General features: G+C 44.9%; 2 protein-coding genes across 5 annotated transcripts in view; both read left to right on the top strand.

Moving 5' to 3' along the window:
* RIPK1 (receptor interacting serine/threonine kinase 1) overlaps positions 1–4,908 on the top strand; it is a 37,182-nt gene extending 32,274 nt beyond the window's left edge. For all 3 annotated transcript variants that reach the window (XM_073332173.2, XM_073332174.2, XM_073332175.2), the window contains exons 11-12: positions 1,301–1,453; positions 3,328–4,908. In XM_073332173.2, coding sequence (XP_073188274.1) covers positions 1,301–1,453; positions 3,328–3,614 — 440 coding nt within the window. In that variant the 3' untranslated portion in view covers positions 3,615–4,908. The remainder of the gene's footprint in view (positions 1–1,300; positions 1,454–3,327) is intronic.
* Positions 4,909–14,044: 9,136 nt separating this feature from the next.
* Positions 14,045–26,486, top strand: part of BPHL (biphenyl hydrolase like) — a 33,440-nt gene continuing 20,998 nt past the window's right edge. The window contains exons 1-2 of one of the 2 annotated variants that reach the window (XM_073332171.2): positions 14,045–14,330; positions 21,596–21,699. In XM_073332171.2, the coding sequence (XP_073188272.1) occupies positions 14,212–14,330; positions 21,596–21,699 (223 nt within the window). In that variant the 5' untranslated portion in view covers positions 14,045–14,211. Of the gene's footprint in view, positions 14,331–16,148; positions 16,232–21,595; positions 21,700–26,486 lie in introns of those variants that run through there. The other variant, XM_073332172.2, reaches the window with a different exon arrangement.

Below are 26,486 nucleotides of genomic sequence, written 5' to 3'. Positions count from 1 at the left end.
TGATTGAAAATCATGTCTAAGGAAATGTAAATGTATGTGACACTTTACAAACTGAATATGACTGTTTTCAATAAAGTATGCAGATGTTACTGTGGATACACACACACAGCAGATCTGAAGGGGCCATTTATAGCCATTTTTCAGAGCAGGAATAGCATTTTATTGTCAATTCTGAACAACAGAAAATTGTTCAACCTTGCTTTGCAGTCTTCTCACTCAAAGACAATTTATAATACATCTACCTAAGTATCTTCCAGAAACTATTGTCATGATATAAAATGAACTAATATGGTTGTAATCTAAAATAGCACTGATTTTACATACAAGTTAAATGCAAAGAACTACTAATTCAACATTGTGGTTCAGTTTTTACACCTATAAAAGATCTCAGAGATATTGTTTGTCTCCTCCTCATCTCTTAGCTTGATTACCGTAAGCATATTAAGGGACTGTGCCCTTTTGAACTTCCTGATCTTTATGCACTTAAAATCTCAGCCGTGCCTATTGAGAAATGTAGTAATCTATTGTGCCTCCAAGGTACAGCCCCTCAGAGGGGACAGTACAGGGACACACTAACCATGGGGGAGCACCTAGAAGTTTTCTGCTCAGGACTTCTCTAAAGTGCAAGGGTTGTAATCTGCAGATTCATGGAGCACAGCATGCTTCTCCCCGAGAGCCAGTCCTGCTGTAATGGCCAGTAGATAGCTGGAAGTGAAGCCATATAAAGATAAGGTTCTGTATATATTAAATCTGATACATGTAATATTAAATCCAGTAAATATTTCACAAAAGATCTGGGGCCTGATCCTCAACTGATGTAAATCAGTGTAGCACCATTGAAGTCACAAACTCAGAACTCCCCATCTCTCTTAATCTTGCTTCCCCTGGCCCCCAATCCTCTGCACGGACACCTTTTTTTTTTTTTTTTTTTTAAAGGAACATTGCCACCACTTTGATATTTTGAGATTGACTTTCATCTTTCACCCAGTGAATTATGTCTCTGAACTGTATCACCTATTCAATTCAGAATGTAAGATCCTAGGGGCAGGGATTGTGACTTCCTCTATTTGTACAACCCAAAGCACACCAAGAGCAGCCAGTACAGAAGTATCATAAATTAATAATGGCAAAGTTCCTGCAGTGGCCAAAGAAAGGCCGTTTCTAGTTTAAATACAAAATAATGATCATGGCTGTATTTGGTTTAAATACAAAATAAATCATTCTTCCTTGCCATCGTATCTCTTGAATTCTAAACTGCATGTACTTGATTATATATCCGTCTTAAACTGCCTTTACACAGATGAAGCTGCAAAATACACCATATATAACAGTACCGGAATTCAAATTGGAGCCTACAATCACATGGCGATTGAAGACCAGAATCTATATGTAAGCAGTGTTCCAGTCAACATGCAAAACTCTTATGCACATTATGAAAACATAGGTATATTTGGTAAGAGCAATCTCTCTCCGTTCTTTCATAATGTTCCTCTTTACAATCAGCTCTTTGTTCCTTGTGCACCCCACCCCTTAGTCCCTGCTCGCCTCACTCTTTCGGCACAATCTGAAGGCTGACAGTCTGTTTCTGAGAACCATCTTTGGGGAATGTACCGTGCATCTAGCTCCCTGTTGTATTCAGAAGTTAGCCATTTTGGGTCCTTTATTACATAGCATTACAGTTAAGCAATACCTAAGGTTATCATCATGAGTGGTGGTTTGTACTAACGTTGCTTTGTATTATTACACCATTCCCTCACCCACCCTGTTTCATCACCTCTTAGCTGATATTCTCCCGCAGCTGCCTCTACCAAACCTGAAGCTGACATTAAGCATGTCAACACAGTGCACTGTCTCATGAGTCACCAAGTCACAGCACCTGTGGATGTGTACATAAAGACAGAGGAAAAAAAAGAGCAGTGGAAGCAAAACTAGGATCAGTGGACCTGACTGAGAGTTCAAACATTTCAGTACAGGAGGGGCAGGACTATTTTAAAAGGTAGTAGTTAGGGTGACCAGATAGCAAGCGTGAAAAATCGGGATGGGGATGGGGTGGGTAATAGGTGCCTATATAAGAAAAAGCCCCAAAAATCAGGACTGTCCCTATAAAATCGGGACATCTGGTCACCCTAGTCATAGTATTTGTATATACTGGCTTAAATCACTACTGCATATTTTTAATGTATTTAATTGAGAAGTCATAACAGTATCTTTCATCCAAGGATATCAAAGCATTTTATAAACATTAATTAAGCCTCATATCACCACTGTGAGGTAGTTTCTCAATTTTACATATGATTAAAGAAAGACACAAGGACATTGTGACATGTCCCAGGTCAAAAAAGCAAAACAGTAGTAGATCTAGGAGTGTCATAGAATCATAAAATATCAGGGTTGGAAGGGACCTCAGGAGGTCATCTAGTCCAACCCCCTGCTCAAAGCAGGACCAATCCCCAACTAAATCATCCCAGCCAGGGCTTTGTCAAGCCTGACCTTAAAAACTTCAAAGGAAGGAGATTCTACCAATTCCCTAGGTAACCCATTTCAGTGTTTCACCACCCTCCTAGTGAAAAAGTTTTTCCTAATATCCAACCTAAACCTCCCCCACTGCAACTTGAGACCATTACTCCTTGTTCTGTCATCTGCTACCACTGAGAAGAGTCTAGATCCATCGTCTTTGGAACCCCCTTTCAGGTAGTTGAAAGCAGCTATCAAATCCCCCCTCATTCTTCTCTTCCGCAGACTAAGCAATCCCAGTTCCCTCAGCCTCTCCTCATAAGTCATGTGTTCCAGTCCCCTAATCATTTTTGTTGCCCTCCACTGGACGTTCTCCAATTTTTCCACATCCTTCTTGTAGTGTGGGGCCCAAAACTGGACACAATACTCCAGATGAGGCCTCACCAATGTCGAATAGAGGAGAATGATCACGTCCCTCGATCTGCTGGCAATGCCCCTACTTATACATCCCAAAATGCCCTTGGCCTTCTTGGCAACAACAGCACACTGTTGACTCATATCCAGCTTCTCGTCCACTGTAACCCCTAGGTCCTTTTCTGCAGAACTGCTGCCTAGCCATTCAGTCCCTAGTCTGTAGCGGTGCATGGGATTCTTCCATTCTAAGTGCAGGACTCTGCACTTGTCCTTGTTGAACCTCATCAGATTTCTGTCTGACATCCAGTCCTCTTCTTTAATCACTAGACCAATTGCTTATATGAAAGCCACCTATAATCCTATCATTCATTACTAGTGACCATATTTTGGGGGGAGACATTCAAAGAGAAGTGGAGTTTAAACAATGCTGTCTTCTTACACTTGTCTTTCTTTTTGCAGATAGCACCTCTATCCTCTCTGAAAAACACCTGAATCTAGTGAGAGAGAACTTGGCTAAACAGTGGAAACACTGTGCTCGTAAACTGGGCTTTAGTGAGCCACAGATTGATGAAATTGACCATGACTACGAACGAGATGGACTCAAAGAAAAAGTTTACCAAATGCTGCAGAAATGGGTTATGAGTGAAGGCTACAAAGGACCTACAGTAGGAAAGCTGGCCAGAGCCCTCTATGACTGCAAGAGAATAGATCTCCTTAATGATTTGATAAAAATGAACCAGGAGTAGGCGAACTGGAAACTTAATGGAAATGGCTGTGATATTTTATCTGAAGATCCTCTTACTGAGAACATGAAACAATCTTGTAAAAGTGCTGCATGAAAGACGCCTGTCTAGAACATGCACATATTTCTGTCAAGCAGTATACAGTATCCTGTAGCTCAAAACATTTAATTTTTGAAGACAGGACAATTATGAAAAGCCTGTCCTGGGGGGGATGGCAGGGGGGAAGGAAGGGGAAAGAAGCTCTTCCTTTTACAGTGAAGATAATAGGTTTATCTAATAAACTTTGTCCAAGGACAAAAAAAGTTAAAACAAAATCTGAATTGTGTATGATATGAAAAATAACATGGAAGGGAAGGGATTGGCAAGGGGTGGTGGTGGGCATTTGGATCTAATTTTTTCACAGAACTTTTGGACTGCTACCTCAAAGCATGCACGTAGCTGTGTTTAAAGTGCCTTCATTCATTACTGCCTAAAAGAAGCATGGCATTTACGCAAAACTCACATCAATGAGAGCATATCATGGATTTTGTCACACCATATTGAAGCCCTGGATTGAAAACCAAACCAAACGCCTCAACTCTTCTAAGCACAGCCAATATCCACAGGAGATCGTCATAACTCGGATTGCCTTATAGATTCATCACCTTATTTTTTTAAAGTGTCCTTTTTATAACTTTAATAAAAAATAAATATTATAATAAAAATACAGAAGTATAAAAAGATACAAAGTATTGGTGTAAGAGCAATAATGATTATCAAGTATAGAAACCACTGTGTAAATTGACATTACAAGAACTGCCTTCTCACAGGATTATGATAATGTGTTTATTATTATTTAGTTTTCATTCTGTGATGGGAGTAAATTCGGGAATATATGCTTTATGAAAAGGGAAAGGAAAACTAATATGTACCTGAGCCAAAGAAAAGGCCTTGAAACTTGGAAAGTTTGGAAAATCAGTCAGGCATTTCATTTCAGGCTAATTAACCAGAAATGGAGGCATGAACTTTCTAGTCACACTGGAGATAAAGCGTACAAATTACAGACTTTCTTGGAGTATGGAACCCACAAGGAAAAATTATTGGCCCACAAATTTGCATCCACTAAGAATAATTAGGTCAAACTACTCCTTCTTTGAAGGGCAGTGGCTGTGACCTCAACCAAAACCACAAATATATGAACTTCCATCCAACTTTTTGGATCAGATAATTCTCCTTTTGGCAAGTGGCAAAAATAATTATCCATCAGGACAAAAAAGCTAATACGAATTCCAATAAATCTTAACAGGCTTTGAACCCCACTATCTTTCAAATAAAAGGTGGACACACTCTGCAATTGGAGGTGTGATTGCAGCATGGCTAGGCTTACCCATGCTAGTTTTAAATCTAGCTAACCTAACTAAAAATAGCAGCGTAAATGTGGTGGCACAGGCTTCAGTGCAGACTAGCAATGCGAGTATGTACCCAAGTTCCCTGGGATGCTTGTACAGCCCACGCATCTTCACTGCTGTTTTTAGTCATGTTAGCAAAATTAACTTGTGCTGCAATCACACCTGATTGCAGTGTAGACATATCCTTCGCTACACAACCTTTGATTAGTAGCCCTGAAAATGTATTATGATCATTTATAGTTTTCAACTGGCAATGTGCTGACTGTTCCTATTGTTTCTAAATAGAGCTCCATTCTTGGGTAAAGGAGAATAAAACTCATAGGAAACTCAAGTTTCAGAGTGGTAGCCGTGTTAGTCTGTATCAGCAGAAAGAACGAGGAGTACTTGTGGCACCAACCCATGAAGGCTTATGCTCAAATAAATTTGTTAGTCTCTAAGATGCCACAAGTACTCCTCGTTCTTTCTGAGGAAACTCAAGAATTTCAACTTGTGGCATTTCCTACCATCGTATTTGCTGGGTGTCGTTTGTCTAACTCCTATCCCTGCTAAAAAGGAGTAGTCTTCTATCCACTTAACCTTTAGCTTCTCTAGGGTCCACATGGATCTCCCTGGACTCTGTTCTGCTGTCCAGCCCCACCCATGCTAGCCGCCCTCCAACTTCCAGGAGCAGGATCCCTCCTAGGGACACAGGCAAGCCAAACCAACACAAGAGTGAATTTGTGCATTGTATCAAAACCAGGACAAAACTTTGGTTTCAGACAAATTATGTAAGGCCCAAAGGCTGACACACAAAACAGGGACAACCCAGTAAAACCAGGATGTCCACTCAAGGAATCATTGGGGAAAATAAATAAAGACAATGGTACACTTCTACATTCTGCCCACAAACCAGACTCCTGTCGCCCAAAGGAAAACCACAGCAGTAGTTGTGCATAACAAGATAATTCCTTCTTTCTTGCACACACTAACCAATGCCAAAATATTTCTCCATGTTTACATGTAAATGTCATTGTTAGGCTTCAGAGGTAACACATTGCACTGAATGGGGCAGTTCACTCCTCTGAGAGGTATTGTTTCAGTATCTCAACAGGCTTGAGCCGATATCACTGCATTGGTTACACTTGTTTTCAATCTTTGACTTTGCAACCATAAAGGCTAGGGGCCAAATTTTCAGGAGTGCTGAACATGAGATCTGGTTAAAAAAAAAACTGACTTCTTCGTGAAAATTGTTCAAAGTTTTTTGTGGAAAAATTTAAGAGAAATTTTGAAAAAAAATAAATTAGCTCTTTGAGGCCCTGCTGCTTCTATTGAAGCCAGTAGGAGTCAGAGGGCATGCAGCACACCTCTGAAAATTTGGTCCTCCAGGCTTCATTCTGCATTGGAAGATAATGTGAAACTTAGGGCTTGTCTAAACACAGAAGTTGCAGATATAACTTAAATCAGTTTTAAAAAAATGGTTTCATTAACCCCAGGCAAGCACCTGTGCAGACACTCATAAGACTAACTTGTGCCTGTAAATTTAGGACTTTTCTACACAGAAAGCTGCACCATTTAATTAAAAGTGTAGGTTTTAAACTGATTTAGTTACACCAGTGCAAAAGGCTATGTGGAAATGCTTATATCAGTTGACCTCAACTTATTTTGGTTTATCTACAGCCTGGTCTGGACAGAGGTTTTGTACCAGTATAACTATATCAACTAGGGGTGTGAGTTTTTACCAAAATAGTTATACCACTAGTGTGGATGCAGCTATACTGATATAACTTATTCCCCTTCCCATATAAGGAATAAGCTATATCACTGAAAGCAGGAGTGGTGAGTTATATGAGCCTGTGGTGCCCATGCTCCAGCAATATTCAGTGCATGGGGAACCAGCTCCACCAATGTTCAGGACCCAGTCTCTCCTCCGGCCCCGCCTGCCATCCCCACACATCCCTGCCTGCACCCTTGGCAGCAGGCGGCTGTCCCCTGCACCTGCTTGCTACGCTCTGCTCTGCCAGATCCCGGCACCAGCTGCCACTGCAGGGTCCTAGCATCCCCCACACTAGTGCCAGGGCAGGCTGACCCTGCCCTTCCGCCTCGGACGGACGGACCCTTCCCTTTTCTGGCAGGACCCTCCACCAGCACAGGGCCTTCCCGCAGTCACAACTCCTGCCCCATGCTAGGCAAGGGGCAGCCCCATCCCCCACCCCCAGTGAGGCTACAGTGAGGGGCAGTAGTAGGGGAGAAGGCGCACAATGGCAGTCCCCCTCCCCTGGTACCCACCACAGGGGAGGTGGCCTGGTATAAATGTGAGAGGGGCCCTAGGAGCCTGTGCAGTGACAGTGGTGCGAAGTGAGTGTGCTGCCAGGGAGGAAGAGATCTGGGGGGAGTCCTCTCTGTATGTATCAGCTTACAAGGCAGGTGTGTCGGGGGTGGGACTTAGACCCATTCTGGACACCACCAAAAATTATACAAACCTGCCACCCCGAGTAGAAGCACATTTATACCAGTGTAGCTGTATCCTCACAACCCCCCCCCCCCCCAAGACGTTCTTGTTAAACCCTGGATTTGTGCTGGAAATGGCCCAACTTGATTATCATACACATTGTAAGGAGAGTGATCAATTTAGATAAGCTATTAGCAGCAGGAGAGTGGGATGGGAGGAGGTATTTTTTCATGCTTTGTGTGTATATAAAAAGATCTTCTACACTTTCCACAGTATGCATCCGATGAAGTGAGCTGTAGCTCACAAAAGCTCCTGCTCAAATAAATTGGTTAGTCTCTAAGGTGCCACAAGTACTCCTTTTCTTTTTGCGAATACAGACTAACACGGCTGTTACTCTGAAACAAACTATACTGATACAGTTAAAGAGGTACAAACTTTTGTGGATAGACAAAGCCAAAGAACTTGTCTTTATGGGTGTGATACGGTCTTCTGGGGCTGGGCAGTCTAGTGGCTAGATTGCTGGTCTTTCAGTCTGTAATGCCAGAGAGAGTGGTAGGGGGACCCAAACCCTACCTCTCTACCAAGTTCCACAGGGCCCTGTGTAAATCAGCCCCTGAACAGGGAAGATGGGCAGGGAGTCAAGACCTGCTTCCCTGGGCTACTTCCTACATGTCTCTTCAGTTTGGGGCATGACCCCACTAGTTCAGTTGCCCCAAGTGCTGGGGCTTATTTGCAGCCTCCCCTTGGCAGGGGAGGCTTTACTTACCTCAAGTGGCTGTGCTAGCTGGCAGGTTATTGCTCTGTCCCTTCCGGCAGGCAGAGAACTCATACCTCATCACCAGTCAGCTCCCAATGAGTTAGGCTCCCTTCTTTTCTCTCCCCACCAGGCCTGGCACTGTCTCCAGGTATAGTGGGGCGGGGCTGGCTGAACCCAAAGGTTTTCTTTAACTCCCACTATGCTGGACCCAGGGAGAGGCGACTAGTGGGAGGGACACAAAGGGAGCACCAGCTAAAGGGGGCACATGACCTCCCCACGTGACTCCCCACATGACTCATCACCGTCCCCCCACATGACCCCCTCATGTGACTCATCCCCGCCCTGTTCCCCATGTGACCCCCCACATAACTCATCCCCACCCCACTCCTAGCTGGGGCGCCCCACGCTCTCCCCAGCGCCTCCCCATCCCATGTTACCTGCGGGTGGGGGCTCTGCTCCAGTCCTCCTGGCATCTGTGGCAGTCCTGGGTTTACAATGGCTCCAGTGGCTCCATGGAGCCGGGCCCATGCTCAGAACGGGCCCTGGCCTGCTCCGCTTGCACTGTGCCCTGAGACCCTTCTAGCTCCCCCCGCCCACCACTTGCTCCTCTTGGCCTGGCCACCTGCTGCCTCCTCAGCCCCACCCCCCCTGCTCCTCTCTGCCCCCTGGCCAGACCCCAGTGCACTTCCGGCTCCGGGCAGTCTCTGCTTCCCACCACCTGTGGGGCCCCACCTGTCTCCCTGGAGCTGAGTCACCTGGGACTGGTGCAAAAGCCTGGCACAGTATTTAGCCTGTCTGACTCATGAAAAACACACCCCCACCCCCTCCCTGCTTGAATCAAAACCGACCAGAGAAAAGGCTTGCAGAGAGCAGTGAAGGGCCTTGGGAGACACACCTAGACCCCTCCTGACAAGGGTGACAAGATTAAGACATCTCCATTAGCATACAGAATGGAAAACAGAGACAACTCCCCTAGCCTCATCTGCATGAAAGATGGGACAGGGGGACATCTCAGTTTGCATACAGAATGGAGAACAGAGAACCACACTGAACTCTGGGATCAGAAAAGCAGGGACGCACTGCATCATGGGAATCTCTGCTCCAGGTGTTAATGGACCTATGCCTGCACACACCCAGCTCAAGAATTATCAGACCAATTCTAGTAATAAATCCTTTATTGATATCCAAAATACTGAAGCAGCCTAGTTGCATTTTGAGCTCCCTGGAAGAAAACACCACCCAGAGCCAAGAGTGATCAGCTCCTATTGTCTCGACTAAAGAAAACCCTTGAGTCATCAGTTTACCTATAAACAAATCTAGTGTTCTCCCTTGAACCATTGTATTTTCTCTACAAAAATCCCTACTCACCCTCCAGTCAGTGTTCTGATGCTTAGATCCAAACTATGCATCAGTTCTACTGGGACTCCATCTTCTCCTGACTGATCGTGCTGGGAACTCTGCCTGTCTCCCGCCCTCAGGACCCTGAGCTACCACCATCACCTGGGAACCCTGACCAGTCCAAGCCTCCTGGAGTGGGTGAGATCCCCCTCTTTCTCTCTCTCTGTCTTCCTTTCTACCTCAGGTATTAACCTTTAATAATTTCTTATGTTAGTTTAGGCTCTTCTTGTGTAGTTATCACTATTATTTAATAAATAACTTTTATGGTTAAGCTGGTTGCTTCTCTCTCTCTCTCTGAACTCTACTCTTTTGTGTTTGTAGCTTCCCCCATTTACTCTGCAGCAACGCTTCTTTTACCTAAGCTAAAGATCCCTGTAGTGCCCAAAAATACTGTGGGGTTTGCTCATCAAGTGGATTACTATCAGTACAAGTGTAACGTGAAAGTGGGATAGGGACGTGTTAAACCTGTGGCACATAAGGAGTGGGCAGCTGAAATTGCTGCTCAGCCCAGCCTGTTGAGCCCAAGGGCACATGAGGGTGACAGCTTGAAAGTGCTGCTTGACCCAGCCCATTGAGTACACTGACAGATAAGGGGATCCGCTTGAGAGTGCTGATTGACCCTGTCCGCTCAGACTTGCTCTGTTAGTGTGTGTGTGTTCATCTAATTCTAGGGCTGGAGGGACCCAGTCCTGGGGAACCTAGGTCCTGCAGGATATCTCCATTGGGAGGGAATTTGCAGAAGGAAGGAGTAGACCACACAAGTGACATAAGTAGTACATTAATAGAATTACAGAATCCTGCCCCCCCCCCGAAGAATAACCCTAATAAATGAGCATACCCCAAAGTAATGGGCATATTTGGTAACACCACCCCCTGCTCCTCTCTGCCCCCTGGCCAGACCCCAGTGCACTTCTGGCTCCGGGCAGTCTCTGCTTCCCACCACCTGTGAGACCCCACCTGTCTCCCCGCCTGGGACTGGTGCAGAAGCCTGGCCAGTCTCAGGTGGGGGGCGGGGACAATGCAGGGAGCTTGGCTGGGCCCCTCCAGGAGAAGTGCGTCTTGAGGGAGCCTGGCCAGGGCAGGTCCTGGCCTGGCTGATCACACCACTCCTGAGGGACTGGAGCGATTCCCCGCCCTGGTACCAGCTCTGGCTGCACTGCTGGCACACAGTTGCCTTCCAGCAGGGCCAGCGAGTGTGGCCAGAGGCAAGGCGTGGGGGAGTGGGTTTCTTGCAGGGACTGTGCTGGGCTGTGAGAGGGCAGGGAAGATCTATGTGTTGGGGCACTAGGGAGTGGGGGTTTTGTGGGGGGTGCTGGCCAGTCGTGGTAGGGCTGTGGGCAGGGGGGTGCTGAGCCGGGATGGTGTTGTGCAGGGCACTATGCATTTGTGTGGAGAGGGATTGGGGGGGCACTGGGCATAGTAGGTCTGGGGCGGGGGGCTCTGGCCATAGGGAGTCAGGAGGATGTTGGGAGGGGGGCTGCATGGCGTGGCATGGGTCCACCCCTGAGGGGAAGGTTCATGATGGCAGCACAGGGCCGGGCGAGCTAGTGTGTGTCTGGTACCTGCTGGTTTGTAAATAGCACCCTCGCTACTGGGCTGGGCGGAGCTGGGCCGCCCCTGCCATGCCATGCCCATTGCCCCTGGCTGGCCCCTCACTCTGGGAACTGACCTCTCTGTGCCATGCTCCATTACTCCCATGGAGGCTGTCAAGGTTCCTCCCCCACTCTGAACTCTAGGGTACAGATGTGGGGACCTGCATGAAAAACCTCCTAAGCTTATCTTTACCAGCTTAGGTCAAAACTTCCCCAAGGTACAAAATATTCCACACTTTGTCCTTGGATTGGCCGCTACCACCACCAAACTAATACTGGTTACTGGGGAAGAGCTGTTTGGACACATCTTTCCCCCCAAAATACTTCCCAAAACCTTGCACCCCACTTCCTGGACAAGGTTTGGTAAAAAGCCTCACCAATTTGCCTAGGTGACTACAGACCCAGACCCTTGGATCTTAAGAACAATGAGCAATCCTCCCAACACTTGCACCCCCCCTTTCCTGGGAAATGTTGGATAAAAAGCCTCACCAATTTGCATAGGTGACCACAGACCCAAACCCTTGGATCTGAGAACAATGAAAAAGCATTCAGTTTTCTTACAAGAAGACTTTTAATAAAAATAGAAGTAAATAGAAATAAAGAAATCCGCCCTATAAAATCAGGATGGTAGATACCTTACAGGGTAATTAGATTCAAAAACATAGAGAACCCCTCTAGGCAAAACCTTAAGTTACAAAAAAGATACACAGACAGAAATAGTTATTCTATTCAGCACAGTTCTTTTCTCAGCCATTTAAAGAAATCATAATCTAACACGTACCTAGCTAGATTACTTACTAAAAGTTCTAAGACTCCATTTCTGGTCTATCCCCGGCAAAGACAGAATATAGACAGACACACAGACCCTTTGTTTCTCTCCCTCCTCCCAGCTTTTGAAAGTATCTTGTCTCCTCATTGATCATTTTGGTCAGGTGCCAGCGAGGTTACCTTTAGCTTCTTAACCCTTTACAGGTGAGAGGAGCTTTCCCCTGGCCAGGAGGGATTTCAAACGGGTTTACCCTTCCCTTTATATTTATGACAGGAGCCAACAAAAAAGTTTGGCGCCAGGCCCACAAAAGGTTAATCCGGCCCTGATGTGTGGAGCCACTAATGCACTCTCCTAGGCAGCCTCTGGCCACGCTGCCTGCCTGGGCTGTGCCAAGCAAGCAGTGTAGCCGCAGACTGCCTGGGAGAGTGCCGCACCAGGCAGCATCGCCGGAAGAGGAGGCTGGACTAGGAGAGGCTCTGGCCCACCGTCTTCCCTTCCGGCTCTGGCCCTGCCCCTTCATCTCCCAGCTGCGGGCCTTGTCCTTCTCCCCCGGCATTGTGGGGAGGGTCATGTGACCCTTCAGGGCCTGCCCCCAGGGGTCACCATTGCTGGACAGCAATTTCTCTACTCCCTCACAATGAGAAAGGTATACCAGTATAAGCTCAGATGTGAATTTAAACTGCTATAGTTATACCCATATAACTCCCACATAGACACTCTTATTCCTATATAAGGCCGGGGCTATACTACAAAATTCTGCCAGCATAGCTATGTCATGTAGAAATGTGCAAAATTCACAACTCCAGGCAACATACCTATGTCAGCAGGACCTCAGTGAAGCATGCTGTCAGAGGTGCAGTTACTAAGTAGACAGAAGAACTCTAGAAACGTAGGTCAACTTAGCTACATCGCTCAGGACGACAAATTCACCCCGAGACACGTAAGGAAGCCAACCTAAGTCCCAGTGTGGACAGTGCTAGGCTGATGGAAGAATTCTTCCATCAACCTAGCTACTGCCTCTCAGAGATGTGGATTTACTGCAACAACGGAAGAACCCCTTCCCTCTCCGTAGTAAGCACCACACTATGGTGGTGCAGCTACAGCACTGGAACTGTGACGCTGTAGTGATTGTAGTGTAGACATACCTGCAGTGTCTACACTAGGGGACTATGGTGCCATAGCTATGCAGGCATGGGCTCTATAGTGTAGACATAGCTCTACAGTGAGAATTTACATTGAATAGCAATGTCTCTCAGGGGTGTGAAACGTCCACATCCCTGAGATTTAGGTATGCCAAGCACCTAACCCCCGGTGTAGCCAGTGATAGGTCAATGGAATTTCTTCTATTGACCTAGCTACCATCTCGCAGAGAGGTGGATTACCTGTGCTCATGGGAGAACCCCGCCCATTGGCATAGGTAGTGTTTACACTGAAGCACTTTCAGTGCAGCCATACCTAAGTATCCCCATGCACAGATGGCTCAATTTAACTAACCTGGTTTAAAAAAATCACATCTCAAGGTAAACCACTGCAACTTTGTGTGTGGCACAGGCCTCACTCTCCTTGGGGAGGGCCACCTTGGTATAGAGTGACCAGATGTTCTGATTTTAGAGGGACAATCCCGATATTCGTGGCTTTTTCTTATATAGATGCCTATTACTCCCCATCCCATCCTGATTTTTCACACTTTCTCTCTGGTCACCCTATCTTGCTCTGGCTGCCTGATGGCACAGACCACCTATCCCCGTGTGTGAGTGATATGGGCACAGCACCATGCAATGGGCCCCAAAGCCATCACCGGAGGGTGAGCTGTTAGGTGTGGGGCAGTGGCCCCCAGGGCCATACACTCATTCCACCAAGGGGCAGGGGCGCCAAGTCACCAGCACTGGGCCTTCCCAAGGCCAGCGAGGAGGAGAAGCATGCGGGGGTCCCTCAGGGGTAGCCCCGCTGCCCCTCCAGCTGCACCCGCGTGGCACGGTGGCCCCTGCACCAGGTCGCAATGCCACTCACTCAGCTTTGGGGCCCCCGTTCTGCAGGAGGAGCAGGCGGACGGAGGGGGGCGAGCGAGGGAGCAGCTCCTGCACCAGGGCTCCCCCTGGGGGCCCGCCCAGCCTCGCCGCGCTTCCAGCAGCCCGGGGCCGCTCTGTTCCCGCAGCCACCTGGGGGCGGCCCGCCCGAGGCGACGCGGGAGCCGGGGAGGGTCTTTGCAGCAGCACCGCGGCCCGCCCTGCGCCCGAGGCAGGGCGGCTGGCAGCTGCGGGGAGGGGAATGGCTCGGCCGGGCGCTGGCGGGGCGCTGCTGCGGATTCTCCTCTCCCAGCTCCCGCCGGCCGCGCGGGAGGCGGCGCCGCTCGGCCTCCGGGGACCTGTTGCTGCTGCCTCCTACGGGTAAAGTCAGCCCCGGCCAGGCCGCGGCGCTGCCAGCGCGGAGCCGCCCCCGCCTCCCAGGGCGTCTCAGCCCGCTGCTGGGGAGCCTTGGGGCGGCGGGGGGTTGTGCAGTGGGGAGGGTGGTGTTTTGAGGAAGGGGTGGTGTAGTGCTTTGGGGAAGGCTGGGGCGGGGGGTATTTGTGGGTTGGGCTTTGGCAGTAGGCTATGTAGGGATATTGGGGGAGGGCGCTGCATTTCCTCAGCTTTCTTTTCTGGTGTAAGGAGCTGTCACTAGTGTCCACCCCCACTCTCCTCTTTTTGAGTTCTGGGCTGAGTCCCTGTCCCGTCCGTCCCCCCGCCATAGGTGGCAGGCTGCACCCCTAGCCCCTCTACTAGGGGCCCCGCGGCCTGCTGGAAGCAGCCAGGGTTGCTAAGGGATGTGGTAGGGAAGAAAGACTGAGAAAGGAAAAGGGAAGGCTGGCAGCTGAATTTAAAAGCTGCCCCTGCAAATCCATTTTTCATGCCACAGTCCTTTGCCCCCAGCCAAAGCCCAGCTTGGATTTGTGGTGTAGCTGTAACTGAAGTGTCCTTCCCTTGTCGTTCACAAATTGCATCCCATTTCTGCAAAGCACAATGCTGCAGCATGATTTGTGGATACAGTACAAATGTGGTTTCAGCCTATGGAGGGTGCAAGGCTGAGCCAGGCTTTAGGGAGGCAGAAAACTACTGTTCTAGAAGTAGATGCACCAGCACAGGCTGCTGCGCACTACTGATTGAATGTAATTCCCAGTTCAGGACTATGGGCCTGTAGCCTTTGGCCCTCTCTACATTACAGATAGGAAATGTTTTTAAACATTGTTTTAAAAACAAGTTTTCTGTATACATATATGGTTGTGTTGAGTGGTGTGAAATGAGGCATACATTCTTTAAAACAGGTTTCAGACACTGTTCACATCTTGTTCCAATGCCCTGTTTATGCTGACCAACATAACCAGGCAGAAAATTGACGTCTCAGCCTCCACAAGTTACGGTAGATGCAGTCAAGGGGATAAAATCTGTATTAGCATGATTCTAGCACAATTTCTGACCAGCATGGACTGAAATTTTATTTTTCTGAAAATTATGTTGTACAGACTTACCCTCTCTATAGTATAGTCATAAAACATACTTCGCAGTCCATACATTGCTGATTGCAGTTTCTCCATCCATTGTGCTGGATCCCTCCTAGTGACATTTCTGTCCCATTTAACACACACACACGGCAAATAATTTCCATTTCATTATCAAGCTACCATGGCTTTAGGGGGCACTGATCTATCTGATCTTGTGCATACTTTCAGCTTTTCCAAAACAAAAGACCTTTGTACCTGTCAAAATCAAGGAGGAAGATACAAGGAGCAGAGAATCTCTTAGTTGCGTAGTCGGGACAAACAAAACTGCAAATTTTATTTTGGAAGTCATAAAAGACGTGCAAGGGCTTGTTTGGCAAAGGCAATAGTATTGCTCTTATTTTTACATGCTTCAATAACATTTCTATACTATGCCTAATGTTTTTTGACAAACCGGTAACACTCTGAGTGTTACCTATTCTAAGTAGGGAGTGAAATGGGGTATCTCAGGCCTGCTGAAAAAAATAGAGTGGTTAATTTTTTAAGATTCACATTTTGATTTGCTGATTCTACAGCCTTTTTCCTAACTGATTACATATTAACTTCACAGAAATGTGATGATTTGCTGAGTTTGTGGTGCAGCCCCTCACTTGGTCTTCATCCAGATAAAAAGGTCTGTATATATTGGCTATGAAATTCCAACAGTGTCTTTTTACATGGCTCAAGAGCAAGTGTGAGGCAGCATCACACATTCAGCAGAAGGTTACTTCACATGCAGTTAATAACTGGTCAGAGGGAAAGGCTACACAATGTGTAAGTGCAACATGAAAAAGGAAAGCAGTATAGTTTTCCCCCAGAGGTCTGTAAAAACACCACTTCATTGCCCACTTAAAAAAAAGGCAACAGGAGGGTAGTGATTGTGTTTTGTCAGTAAAGATAGGGTTTTTTGCAATTTTTAAAATGGTTTCAAGCAATGGGATATTAAATGTTCCTACAAGGATTAGTTAAAATTGAGTTGAGCTGCTCATTACCGTGGTGAAGGATATAGTCAAATAACCTTCATGGAATGAAATTTTTAAATCAAAAGACAAGTGCTGTGTTTTACTATTTTTTTTTAATATAGCTGTGCTTTCTATTAAGTGTTGTTCAAAAAGTGATCTAAGGATGTGCCATACTTCTTACCCTAAGCTCAAACATTTAGCTGCATCATATTTGGTTATGAAACTTGGTTTATATGCATAGATATTTACAGTAGGGTAGGTACAAAAAAGCTTGGTTGATCAGTTTTAATAGTCAAATTAATTTGTTAAAACGTATCCCCATAACAGATAGTCAAAATTCATTAAGTTATAAATGGCATAATGACTCTTCCAGTCTGAGCCATAGTCATGAAAACCAGTTCTGGACTTGCACCCCAATCTTCAAAGGATCTGTGTAGATGGATCATATAGATCTAATTGCAGGATCAGATCCTTAGTTTGGTAAGTGCCATTACCAACTACAGTATTGTGTTACATAAACACTTAGTTTATGTACAGTCTGGGCTGCCTTCTTGTGAACAAAGGGCTGCAATTTAATTCCCACTACCATAAATTAGGAATAGGAGTCTGTACAGCCTTTGTTTGTTCATTTTGGGTTGCTTTATGAAACATGATTTAAAGTAGAAGTAATTCAGTCCTGAATGTAAACTATGTGGCAGGGGTTAAGTCAACCGCTTACCTCTGTGTTTAGCACAGAGATAAGCATAATGTCAAAGCTTAATAAATAACACAACAATCTCACTAAATCATGAAGTTGTTTTGTGAGTGGCATAGAAAGAAAGTTTCTCTCAACCTTAATGCTTTAAAGTAACATTCCTACAAAAAAGCAAATAAAACTTTCATTGGCTTCAATGGGGCAAAGATTTCACCCATGATATTTAAGGCAATTAAAGTAGTAAAATGAATAAAGGTTAACCATTAGGTAACCAAATGGTGAGATGTCCGTATGTGTTTTTTGTTTTTTAAAGTGAGATAAGTTAGTCAGAAGAGAACTGTAACTATTAGGTTATAAATTAATTGGAAGACAAAATGCAAACTCGTATGCCTGTTTTTGAATGAGGTAAGTGTGTAATACAGAGCTATGCCAGAAGATAAGAACCATACAGTGAAATCATAGAACAGTGTTGTATTTAAAGATTATTAACAACGTCGAAGTACAACATTCTGTAAGGAAAACAAAGTGTAGAAAAACATTAGTTTCACTGCTGTTTCATATTTAGTACAGTTAAAAGAATGGTATTAAACTGAGATTTAGAAATTGGTCTTTTATCCTCTTGAGCGAGACATGACTTACTGCCAAAAAAACAAAGACTTTTAAAATTATTTAAAAGTCCAGTTGCCAGGACTATTCTCGCAGCTCATTTTAATGATATCCATTGACATCATTTCACAGTGGATAAAATACGGAATTACAATAATGTCTCACTTCAGTCAACTGTCCTTTCCTACTTAGGTTAATACCTCATGTCTGATCTATCACTATCTCTAAAGTGCTTTCTCAGTCATCCACATGGTGACTATGTTAAAATTGCCCTTTGTTCAATTTTAACTAGTTGAATGAATGGTTGAAGTGATGTCCTTGCTTTTGGTGGTGTTCATCCTTTTATGGACACTGTTAGAAACATTGTAGACTGCATCCTTGAGGCTCATAAAATACTTCTGAAAAGCAGATTTTTTACAGGAATTGGCTTTTGGAATGCCCCAGATTGCACCAAATGGCAGGTATTTTCAAAAAACATTTCCTGATGAGGGTCCACCTCAGAGTTTACAACAATGTTATGGTGTAAATATACTCAGTATCCTTTTTAAATAACAAAGTGCAAATGGACTAATAGAAGTTTGTTTGCCTAATGGTGTTATCTCCCTCCTTGATTATGGCTTAGAAAAAACATTTTTGCTTAAATGGGAAAATGAATAAATATCTCAGTCTCTCACCCCATCTCTTTGCAAACACCCTGTGCCCTCTCCTCACCTTCCAGTACACAGTAGTAATGCCAGGTTAAAGTGCAGACTTTTTGAGAGATTGTTGGCAGCCTGCCCTTGGATCCAAATATTCCTGTGTGCAGTACAGATCTGGTGCTATCATATCGTAACGTACGATTACAACTTTACACATATTAACTAATAGAAGTACAATTAAGTAAATCTCATGGGCTATGGAGCACTGGGAGGCTCATGGAGAAAAAGCAAGAAAGAGGGTAGAGCATCTGTGTATTTCATACATGTCACTGAGGAAGCTGTCCTTGTAGTTTGGGGTGACTATTCCATTGGCCTGGAACAGGAAATTACACAGGGGTGGAAAGAGGGCTCAGAAGTTCAGGGCCAACACTCATACTGGTCAGAAAAGTACTTAAATATTTAAGCCCCTGGAGTCAATGGGACTTACACATATGCTTAAATTTAAGCATGTGTGTAAGTGCTTTCCTGAATAGGGATGGATTTAAGCACATGCTTGAATGCTTTCCTAAAAAAAGCACTTTTGCTAGTAACAGGTGCTCCCTTGATTGGCCAGGATTGAGAGTAGTAACATAGAGTAGAGAGTAGAACTGTGTCTTCACTGCAAAATAAAAGGTGTGATATTACGTGGAGCTAGCTAACTTGAATTAGCTTTCTAGATATGAAATCCTAATAGAGACATGGCACAGGTAAGTGTTACCTTGATGAGGCTAGTTGAGATAAAAGACTACCTGTACCTTGTCACCACTAGGATTTCACATTGACATCGCTAATCTGGGTTAGCTCTCTCAATGTAAAAACACACCTTTTTCTACAGTGAAGATGTAACTTGGAAGGGTAAAGCTCACCTGTGCAGAGCTTTCTCAGGGACTGGTCTGTAACTGTGCAAAGAACTCCCACAGGAACTAAGCATCGTCATAAACCTCATCACCTTCCACTCCAAGTGCAAGGTTCACCTCTTTGGTCTTGCCTTCTCCAAACGCAACATATAGTGATACAATAAAGAAAAAGAAAATCAACTACCCTGCACACACAATTCTCCCCCTGAGGAGAGGATGGGAGAGAGAGAGAGAGAGAAAAAAAAAACAAGTGACCAATGTTACTCACGACACTTAATGCACTACTATAAGGTGCTCAGGTACTACAGTGATGAGAGCTGCATAAGAACCTAGAGAGAGTAGAATAGAAGAAAACTCCCACGCTTACATATTTGAGTTCTCACGTGGCTGGAATAGAAGTTTACACAAAAGTAAAAGTAATGAACTTATCTTGCCTCTTCAATGGGAAATGGGTTTGTACTTCATTTCCTCAATATCCAGCAAGATTTTTGCTATTCAGAGCAGAAAAATGACTCAAAATGGCACTAATACCTCCTTTCTCTGCTCCAGCCACTTGAAATGGACAGGCTTCAACAGTCAGTTGAAAGAGACTCAAGGGAAAAAAATAATCACTTTTCTGGATAAGTCAAATTCTACTGCACCATGTTCCTGTGTTCACGGATTACACTTTGGAAACATTTAGGGTCTAAAACCAACTAATATTCCAAGTAGTAATATATATTAAAAATCTAATTAATTTACATTTTCATAAATATGTAGCGGGTTAGCAAAGGCCTAACAGTCAATGTAACAATGATCCCTCTAAGAATTATCTGATGATGGTAATAGAATTCCAAACTATATAAATACAAGTATCTTTACCATTAATTTTCCTCCGCTTGTGACTGACTTTTGTGTAATCTTGAAGGCTTACTTTGCTACTTCTTCCTGTTGGAACATTTTACACAGTAATGTATTTTCTAATTGAACAATACCCTCTGCTCAGATTACATTGAATTGAATTGTATGATGTGATTCTCCCTGACCCCAGCTGTAGGTTTTTTCATTACACAAGTTGTGAATCATAAGTAACCATACACCACATTCTGTTATGTAGCAGCAGAAGATGAGGTTCAGTGCAACAACAGCAGCCATTTGGAAGCAGTTCAGCAATACAGTGATATTTCTTTTTAATGTTTGTTTGTTTATTTTTAACACACTTCTGTAGGCACTTAAAGCTGTAGTTACACTGATTGTTTCTTAAAATCTCCTATTATTGTGCTACCATCAGTATCATGTGACATACCGAAGCCACCAAAGTTTAACATGATTATGATACAGCAAAGTTTAACATGATTATGATACAGTAGTTTAAAAAATGCCAGCCGCAAAGGCTACACAGGAACCATACAAGTGGAGGTGTTACCTCCTTGCACTTAGGGGAGATAATGTATTCCTAACCCTAGGGTGCTGGCTTACCTATACTGGCCAGTTCCTAGGAGGTGCAAAGCTAAGGCTCTCTGCCTAGTCTCCAGGCCCACCTACTCAAGGGGCAAGGCAGGGTAGTAAACAGGAATGCAGTGCCCCTTTAACCTCCATGCCTGGACTCAGGTAGTGTGGTCAGGGCAGCAAGGGGAGTGCCTTATTCCCCATTTGCTTCCCTATGTGGATGTGCACAAACTAGACCTAACCATTTTTCTGGTTTTATTCCTACTGTATCTGTCACTTCATTTGGGTACTGTATAGAACGAAGTGCTGAAAAGTGATATACCAAGGATTTTAACAAAATTCCAGTAACTTTAGTAATGTGCTACACACCTCCAATAGCCAGGCTAAGAGAGTCATTCAGAACTGAGAACTTACCTCTTTTCTTTTTTGGATCTCCCAGTGTTCCATCTTGCCACAGAGTACTGGCTCCTGCTCCAAGCATTGTCCTATCATCCTCTGTGCTGGGGAGGGTACACAGTATTACTTCTGAGGTTTTTTTGGGGGGTGGGAGGAGGTGTTCAGTAAGAGGTTTCTTTTTATAATGTTATGCAGGTTTGCAACATTTTGTTTTATTCCAAAAGATACATATTGTTTTAAAAGACACTTTGCAGACCCACACAGTATTATAAAGTAAAAATGTCACATCCCTGACTTCCTATGTAGTCTGCCTCTGTTTTCCCGTAGCACTCTGTTTGATTCTTTCTCTCTCACACACAGACACTCAACACGCCCCCCTCCCCTCCCAGAAAGGCAAATAGAACCCTTTAAATATGACTGTGCTGTCAGTGTCTAGCATTAGTAATTACTGCATAGTCCATTGAATGACTGCACTGTAATGAGATATTAGCATGTTGAATAATTTTCTTTCCTTCTAGTACTTCAATAACATCTGCTAAAATCAAAGTGAATGGAGTGCCCCTGCATTATCAACAGACAGGACAAGGGGATCATGCAGTTCTGCTGCTTCCTGGGATGTTAGGTCAGGAGCTTTTGTCATATTACGACTTGATATCGGAATCTTTTTTCTTGATTTTTCTAAAGCTATTTTGTACTCTTTTTGTAAGATCTTTTTCAGCAGCTTTTTACTTTGTTTATGCATTACGTTTTAAAAACTAGAATTTGGTACATGTAATAGAGTTAGGAAAAATCAGTTATTTTAAACATTTACCAGTTTTACAAACTCATTTAGAACACCAGAGACCTTCTAAATGCAAACATTCTAGGCCTGAATCTCCATTGCCTTGCACTTTCTGTAGACACTCATACCACCACAAAGTGGATGTAAAATGCTACCATTCTGATTTAGTAATGTTGTACATCCACTTTTCACAGGTGCAAATGACTATGCAAGGTACAAACAATGGCGAGTCAGCTCCGTTGTTTTATATTTTAGTATATAAAGACTGAATGAATGATCATCTCTAAAAAGAGTATAAGTGCCTTCCAATTCCAGCTATAATAATGAACAACACTGATGGCAGCATTTACATCTTGTTTAAACAAGAGCTTTCTCATGAAGGGGGAAAATAGCAGAGGTGATATTGGTTTTTCTTTAATAAGAGTGTATGTTCACCTTTTGGTTATTCAGTTTCATAATGCATCAGTTATATTCGATTCTCAGCTGCTTTTGGAGACTGAGTGTGCCAGTGGCCAGGAATGTCTAGCTAGTGGTTGCATCCTCTCTTTTTGGATACTGACCTTGCCACAGTAATTGCTACCTTTGTCGTCTCCAGAGTGAGTCACTATGGTGCAGCCCAGAAAATACATACAGTTGATGCAGAATGCAGCTGCTCATTTGCTTAGTGCCACTTCTTGCCAAGAACTCGTTAGATCTACCCAGGTGCTCAAAATTATGCATATGCATAAGTAGGTTGCTGGCTCAGGGCCATAGATTGTTGAGATATGTAAAGTGGGATGCAGTTTTTCTTTTTGACATGAAAATATTTTGTTATAAAATACTTTAAAAATACATAAATTTGGAAGACATTTCTGGAGAGATGGCAAAAAAATAGGAAGAAAAGGGAATATCTAATTCTAATGGTGTCTGAGAAATAATAATTCTTAAATTGTTCATTATTGATATTCATCCTGTTTCTGAGAGAAGTCAAGAAAGGCCCACTTATGAATTCAAAATTGATTTTTTGCAATGTATACATTGTTTTATTTTGAAATGTACACTGCTATAGTTTAATTACCACCATTAAAACACTAGTTGCCAGATTTTGTTGTCTTACCAATTTTAAATGTCTTTGGGCTGAAGCTTGGTGTATAATGTGTTAGTACAGGCATGTTTTAACATTTAGTAAAAAAAATAAATGACTTATATACTTTTTGGTGTCATTTTATAAAATGTTAAATAATTAGTAGCATATTAGAGACATGGACTTTGTGTTATAGATGGTTATAAGCAACCTATTGACCCACGGAGTCAATTAATTAATAGTTGTTTTAATAAGTGGTTAATCATTTATCCTTTATAGACTAGTCATAAGGTGCCCTTAAAAATAAAGTAACCCACTTTTTAATGGTATCAAGCACTGGGATCACAGCACTATCTACTAATAAAATTAGTAGCTGATTTATAATACCAGGTCAGTGTCCAGTGCTTCTCCATCTAGCCTGGTATTCTGCTTATGGATGTGTCCATTAAACATTATTGCAAGGGAAGAAAACTCATCCCTTAGCCCTGGTCTACACTAGGACTTTAGGTCGAATTTAGCAACGTTAAATCGATTTAAACCTGCACCCGTCCACACAGTGAAGCCCTTTATTTCGACTTAAAGGGCTCTTAAAATCGATTTCCTTACTCCACCCCTGACAAGTGGATTAGCGCTTAAATCGACGTTCCCGGCTCGAATTTGGGGTACTGTGGACACAATTCGATGGTATTGGCCTCCAGGAGCTATCCCAGAGTGCTCCATTCTGACCGCTCTGGACAGCACTCTCAACTCAGATGCACTGGCCAGGTAGACAGGAAAAGAACCGCAAACTTTTGAATCTCATTTCCTGTTTGGCCAGCGTGGCAAGCTGCAGGTGACCATGCAGAGCTCATCAGCACAGGTGACCATGATGGAGTCCCAGAATCGCAAAAGAGCTCCAGCATGGACCGAACGGGAGGTACGGGATCTGATCGCTGTTTGGGGAGAGGAATCCGTGCTATCAGAACTCCGTTCCAGTTTTCGAAATGCCAAAACCTTTGTGAAAATCTCCCAGGGCATGAAGGACAGAGGTCATAACAGGGACCCGAAGCAGTGCCGCGTGAAACTGAAGGAGCTGAGGCAAGCCTACCAGAAAACCAGAGAGGCGAACAGCCGCTCTGGGTCAGAGCCCCAAACATGCCGCTTCTATGATGAGCTGCATGCCATTTTAAGGGGTTCAGCCACCACTACCCCAGCCGTGTTGTTTGACTCCTTCAATGGAGATGGAGGCAATACGGAAGCAGGTTTTGGGGACGAAGAAGATGATGATGAGGAGGAGGTTGTAGATAGCTCACAGCAAGCAAGCGGAGAAACCGGTTTTCCCGACAGCCAGGAACTGTTTCTCACCCTAGACCTGGAGCCAGTACCCCCCGAACCCACCCAAGGCTGCCTCCTGGACCCAGCAGGCGGAGAAGGGACCTCTGGTGAGTGTACCTTTTAAAATGCTATACATGGTTTAAAAGCAAGCATGTGAAAGGATTACTTTGCCCTGGCATTTGCGGTTCTCCTAGATGTAGTCCTAAAGCCTTTGCAAAAGGTTTCTGGGGAGGGCAGCCTTATTTCGTCCTTCATGGTAGGACACTTTACCACTCCAGGCCAGTAACACGTACTCGGGAATCACTGTAGAACAAAGCATTGCAGTGTATGTTTGCTGGCATTCAACCAAAATCCGTTCTTTATCTCTCTGTGTTACCCTCAGGAGAGTGAGATATAATTCATGGTCACCTGGTTGAAATAGAGTGCTTTTCTTCAGGGACACTCAGAGGTGCCCGTTCCTGCTGGGCTGTTTGCCTGTGGCTGAACAGAAATGTTCCCCGCTGTTAGCCACAGGGAGGGGGGAAGGTTGAGGGGGTAGTCACGCGGTGGGAGGAGGCAAAATGCGACCTTGTAACGAAAGCACATGTGCTATGTATGTAATGTTAACAGCAAGGTTTACCCTGAAAGAGTGTAGCGACTGTTTTATAAAATGTGTCTTTTTAAATACCGCTGTCCCTTTTTTTTTCTCCACCAGCTGCATGTGTTTCAATGATCACAGGATCTTCTCCTTCCCAGAGGCTAGTGAAGCTTAGAAAGAAAAAAAAACGCACTCGCGATGAAATGTTCTCCGAGCTCATGCTGTCCTCCCACACTGACAGAGCACAGACGAATGCGTGGAGGCAAATAATGTCAGAGTGCAGGAAAGCACAAAATGACCGGGAGGAGAGGTGGAGGGCTGAAGAGAGTAAGTGGCGGGCTGAAGAGAGTAAGTGGCGGGCTGAAGACAGGGCTGAAGCTCAAATGTGGCGGCAGCGTGATGAGAGGAGGCAGGATTCAATGCTGAGGCTGCTGCAGGACCAAACCAGAATGCTCCAGTGTATGGTTGAGCTGCAGCAAAGGCAGCTGGAGCACAGACTGCCACTGCTGCCCCTCTGTAACCAACCGCCCTCCTCCCCAAGTTCCATAGCCTCCACACCCAGACGCCCAAGAACACGGTGGGGGGGCCTCCGGCCAACCAGCCACTCCACCACAGAGGATTGCCCAAAAAAAAGAAGGCTGTCATTCAATAAATTTTAAAGTTGTAAACTTTTAAAGTGCTGTGCTTAAAGTGCTGTGTGGCATTTTCCTTCCCTCCTCCACCACCCCTCCTGGGATACCTTGGTAGTCATCTCCCTATTTGTGTGATGAATGAATAACGAATGCATGACTGTGAAGCATCAATGACTTTATTGCCTCTGCAAGCGGTGATTAAAGGGAGGAGGGGAGGGTGGTTAGCTTACAGGGAAGTAGAGTGAACCAAGGGGCGGGGGGTTTCATCAAGGAGAAACAAACAGAACTTTCACACCGTAGCCTGGCCAGTCATGAAACTGGTTTTCAAAGCTTCTCTGATGCGTACCGCGCCCTCCTGTGCTCTTCTAACCACCCTGGTGTCTGGCTGTGCGTAACCAGCAGCTAGGCGATTTGCCTCAGCCTCCCACCCCGCCATAAACGTCTCCCCCTTACTCTCACAGATATTGTGGAGCACACAGCAAGCAGTAATAACAGTGGGAATATTGGTTTCGCTGAGGTCTAAGCGAGTCAGTAAACTGCGCCAGCGCGCCTTTAAACGTCCAAATGCACATTCTACCACCATTCTGCACTTGCTCAGCCTGTAGTTGAACAGCTCCTGACTACTGTCCAGGCTGCCTGTGTACGGCTTCATGAGCCATGGCATTAAGGGGTAGGCTGGGTCCCCAAGGATACATATAGGCATTTCAACATCCCCAACAGTTATTTTCTGGTCTGGGAATAAAGTCCCTTCCTGCAGCTTTTGAAACAGACCAGAGTTCCTGAAGATGTGAGCATCATGCACCTTTCCCGGCCATCCCACGTTGATGTTGGTGAAACGTCGCTTGTGATCCACCAGAGCTTGCAGCACTATCGAAAAGTACCCCTTGCGGTTTATGTACTCGGCGGCTTGGTGCTCCGGTGCCAAGATAGGGATATGGGTTCCGTCTATAGCCCCACCACAGTTAGGGAATCCCATTGCAGCAAAGCCATCCACTATGACCTGCACATTTCCCAGGGTCACTACCCTTGATATCAGCAGATC

This window comes from Lepidochelys kempii, chromosome 2, assembly GCF_965140285.1.
Source record: "Lepidochelys kempii isolate rLepKem1 chromosome 2, rLepKem1.hap1, whole genome shotgun sequence".
Taxonomy (NCBI): Eukaryota; Metazoa; Chordata; order Testudines; family Cheloniidae; genus Lepidochelys; species Lepidochelys kempii.
Note: the sequence above shows the minus strand (reverse complement) of the source record. Positions and strands in the feature narration are given on the sequence as shown.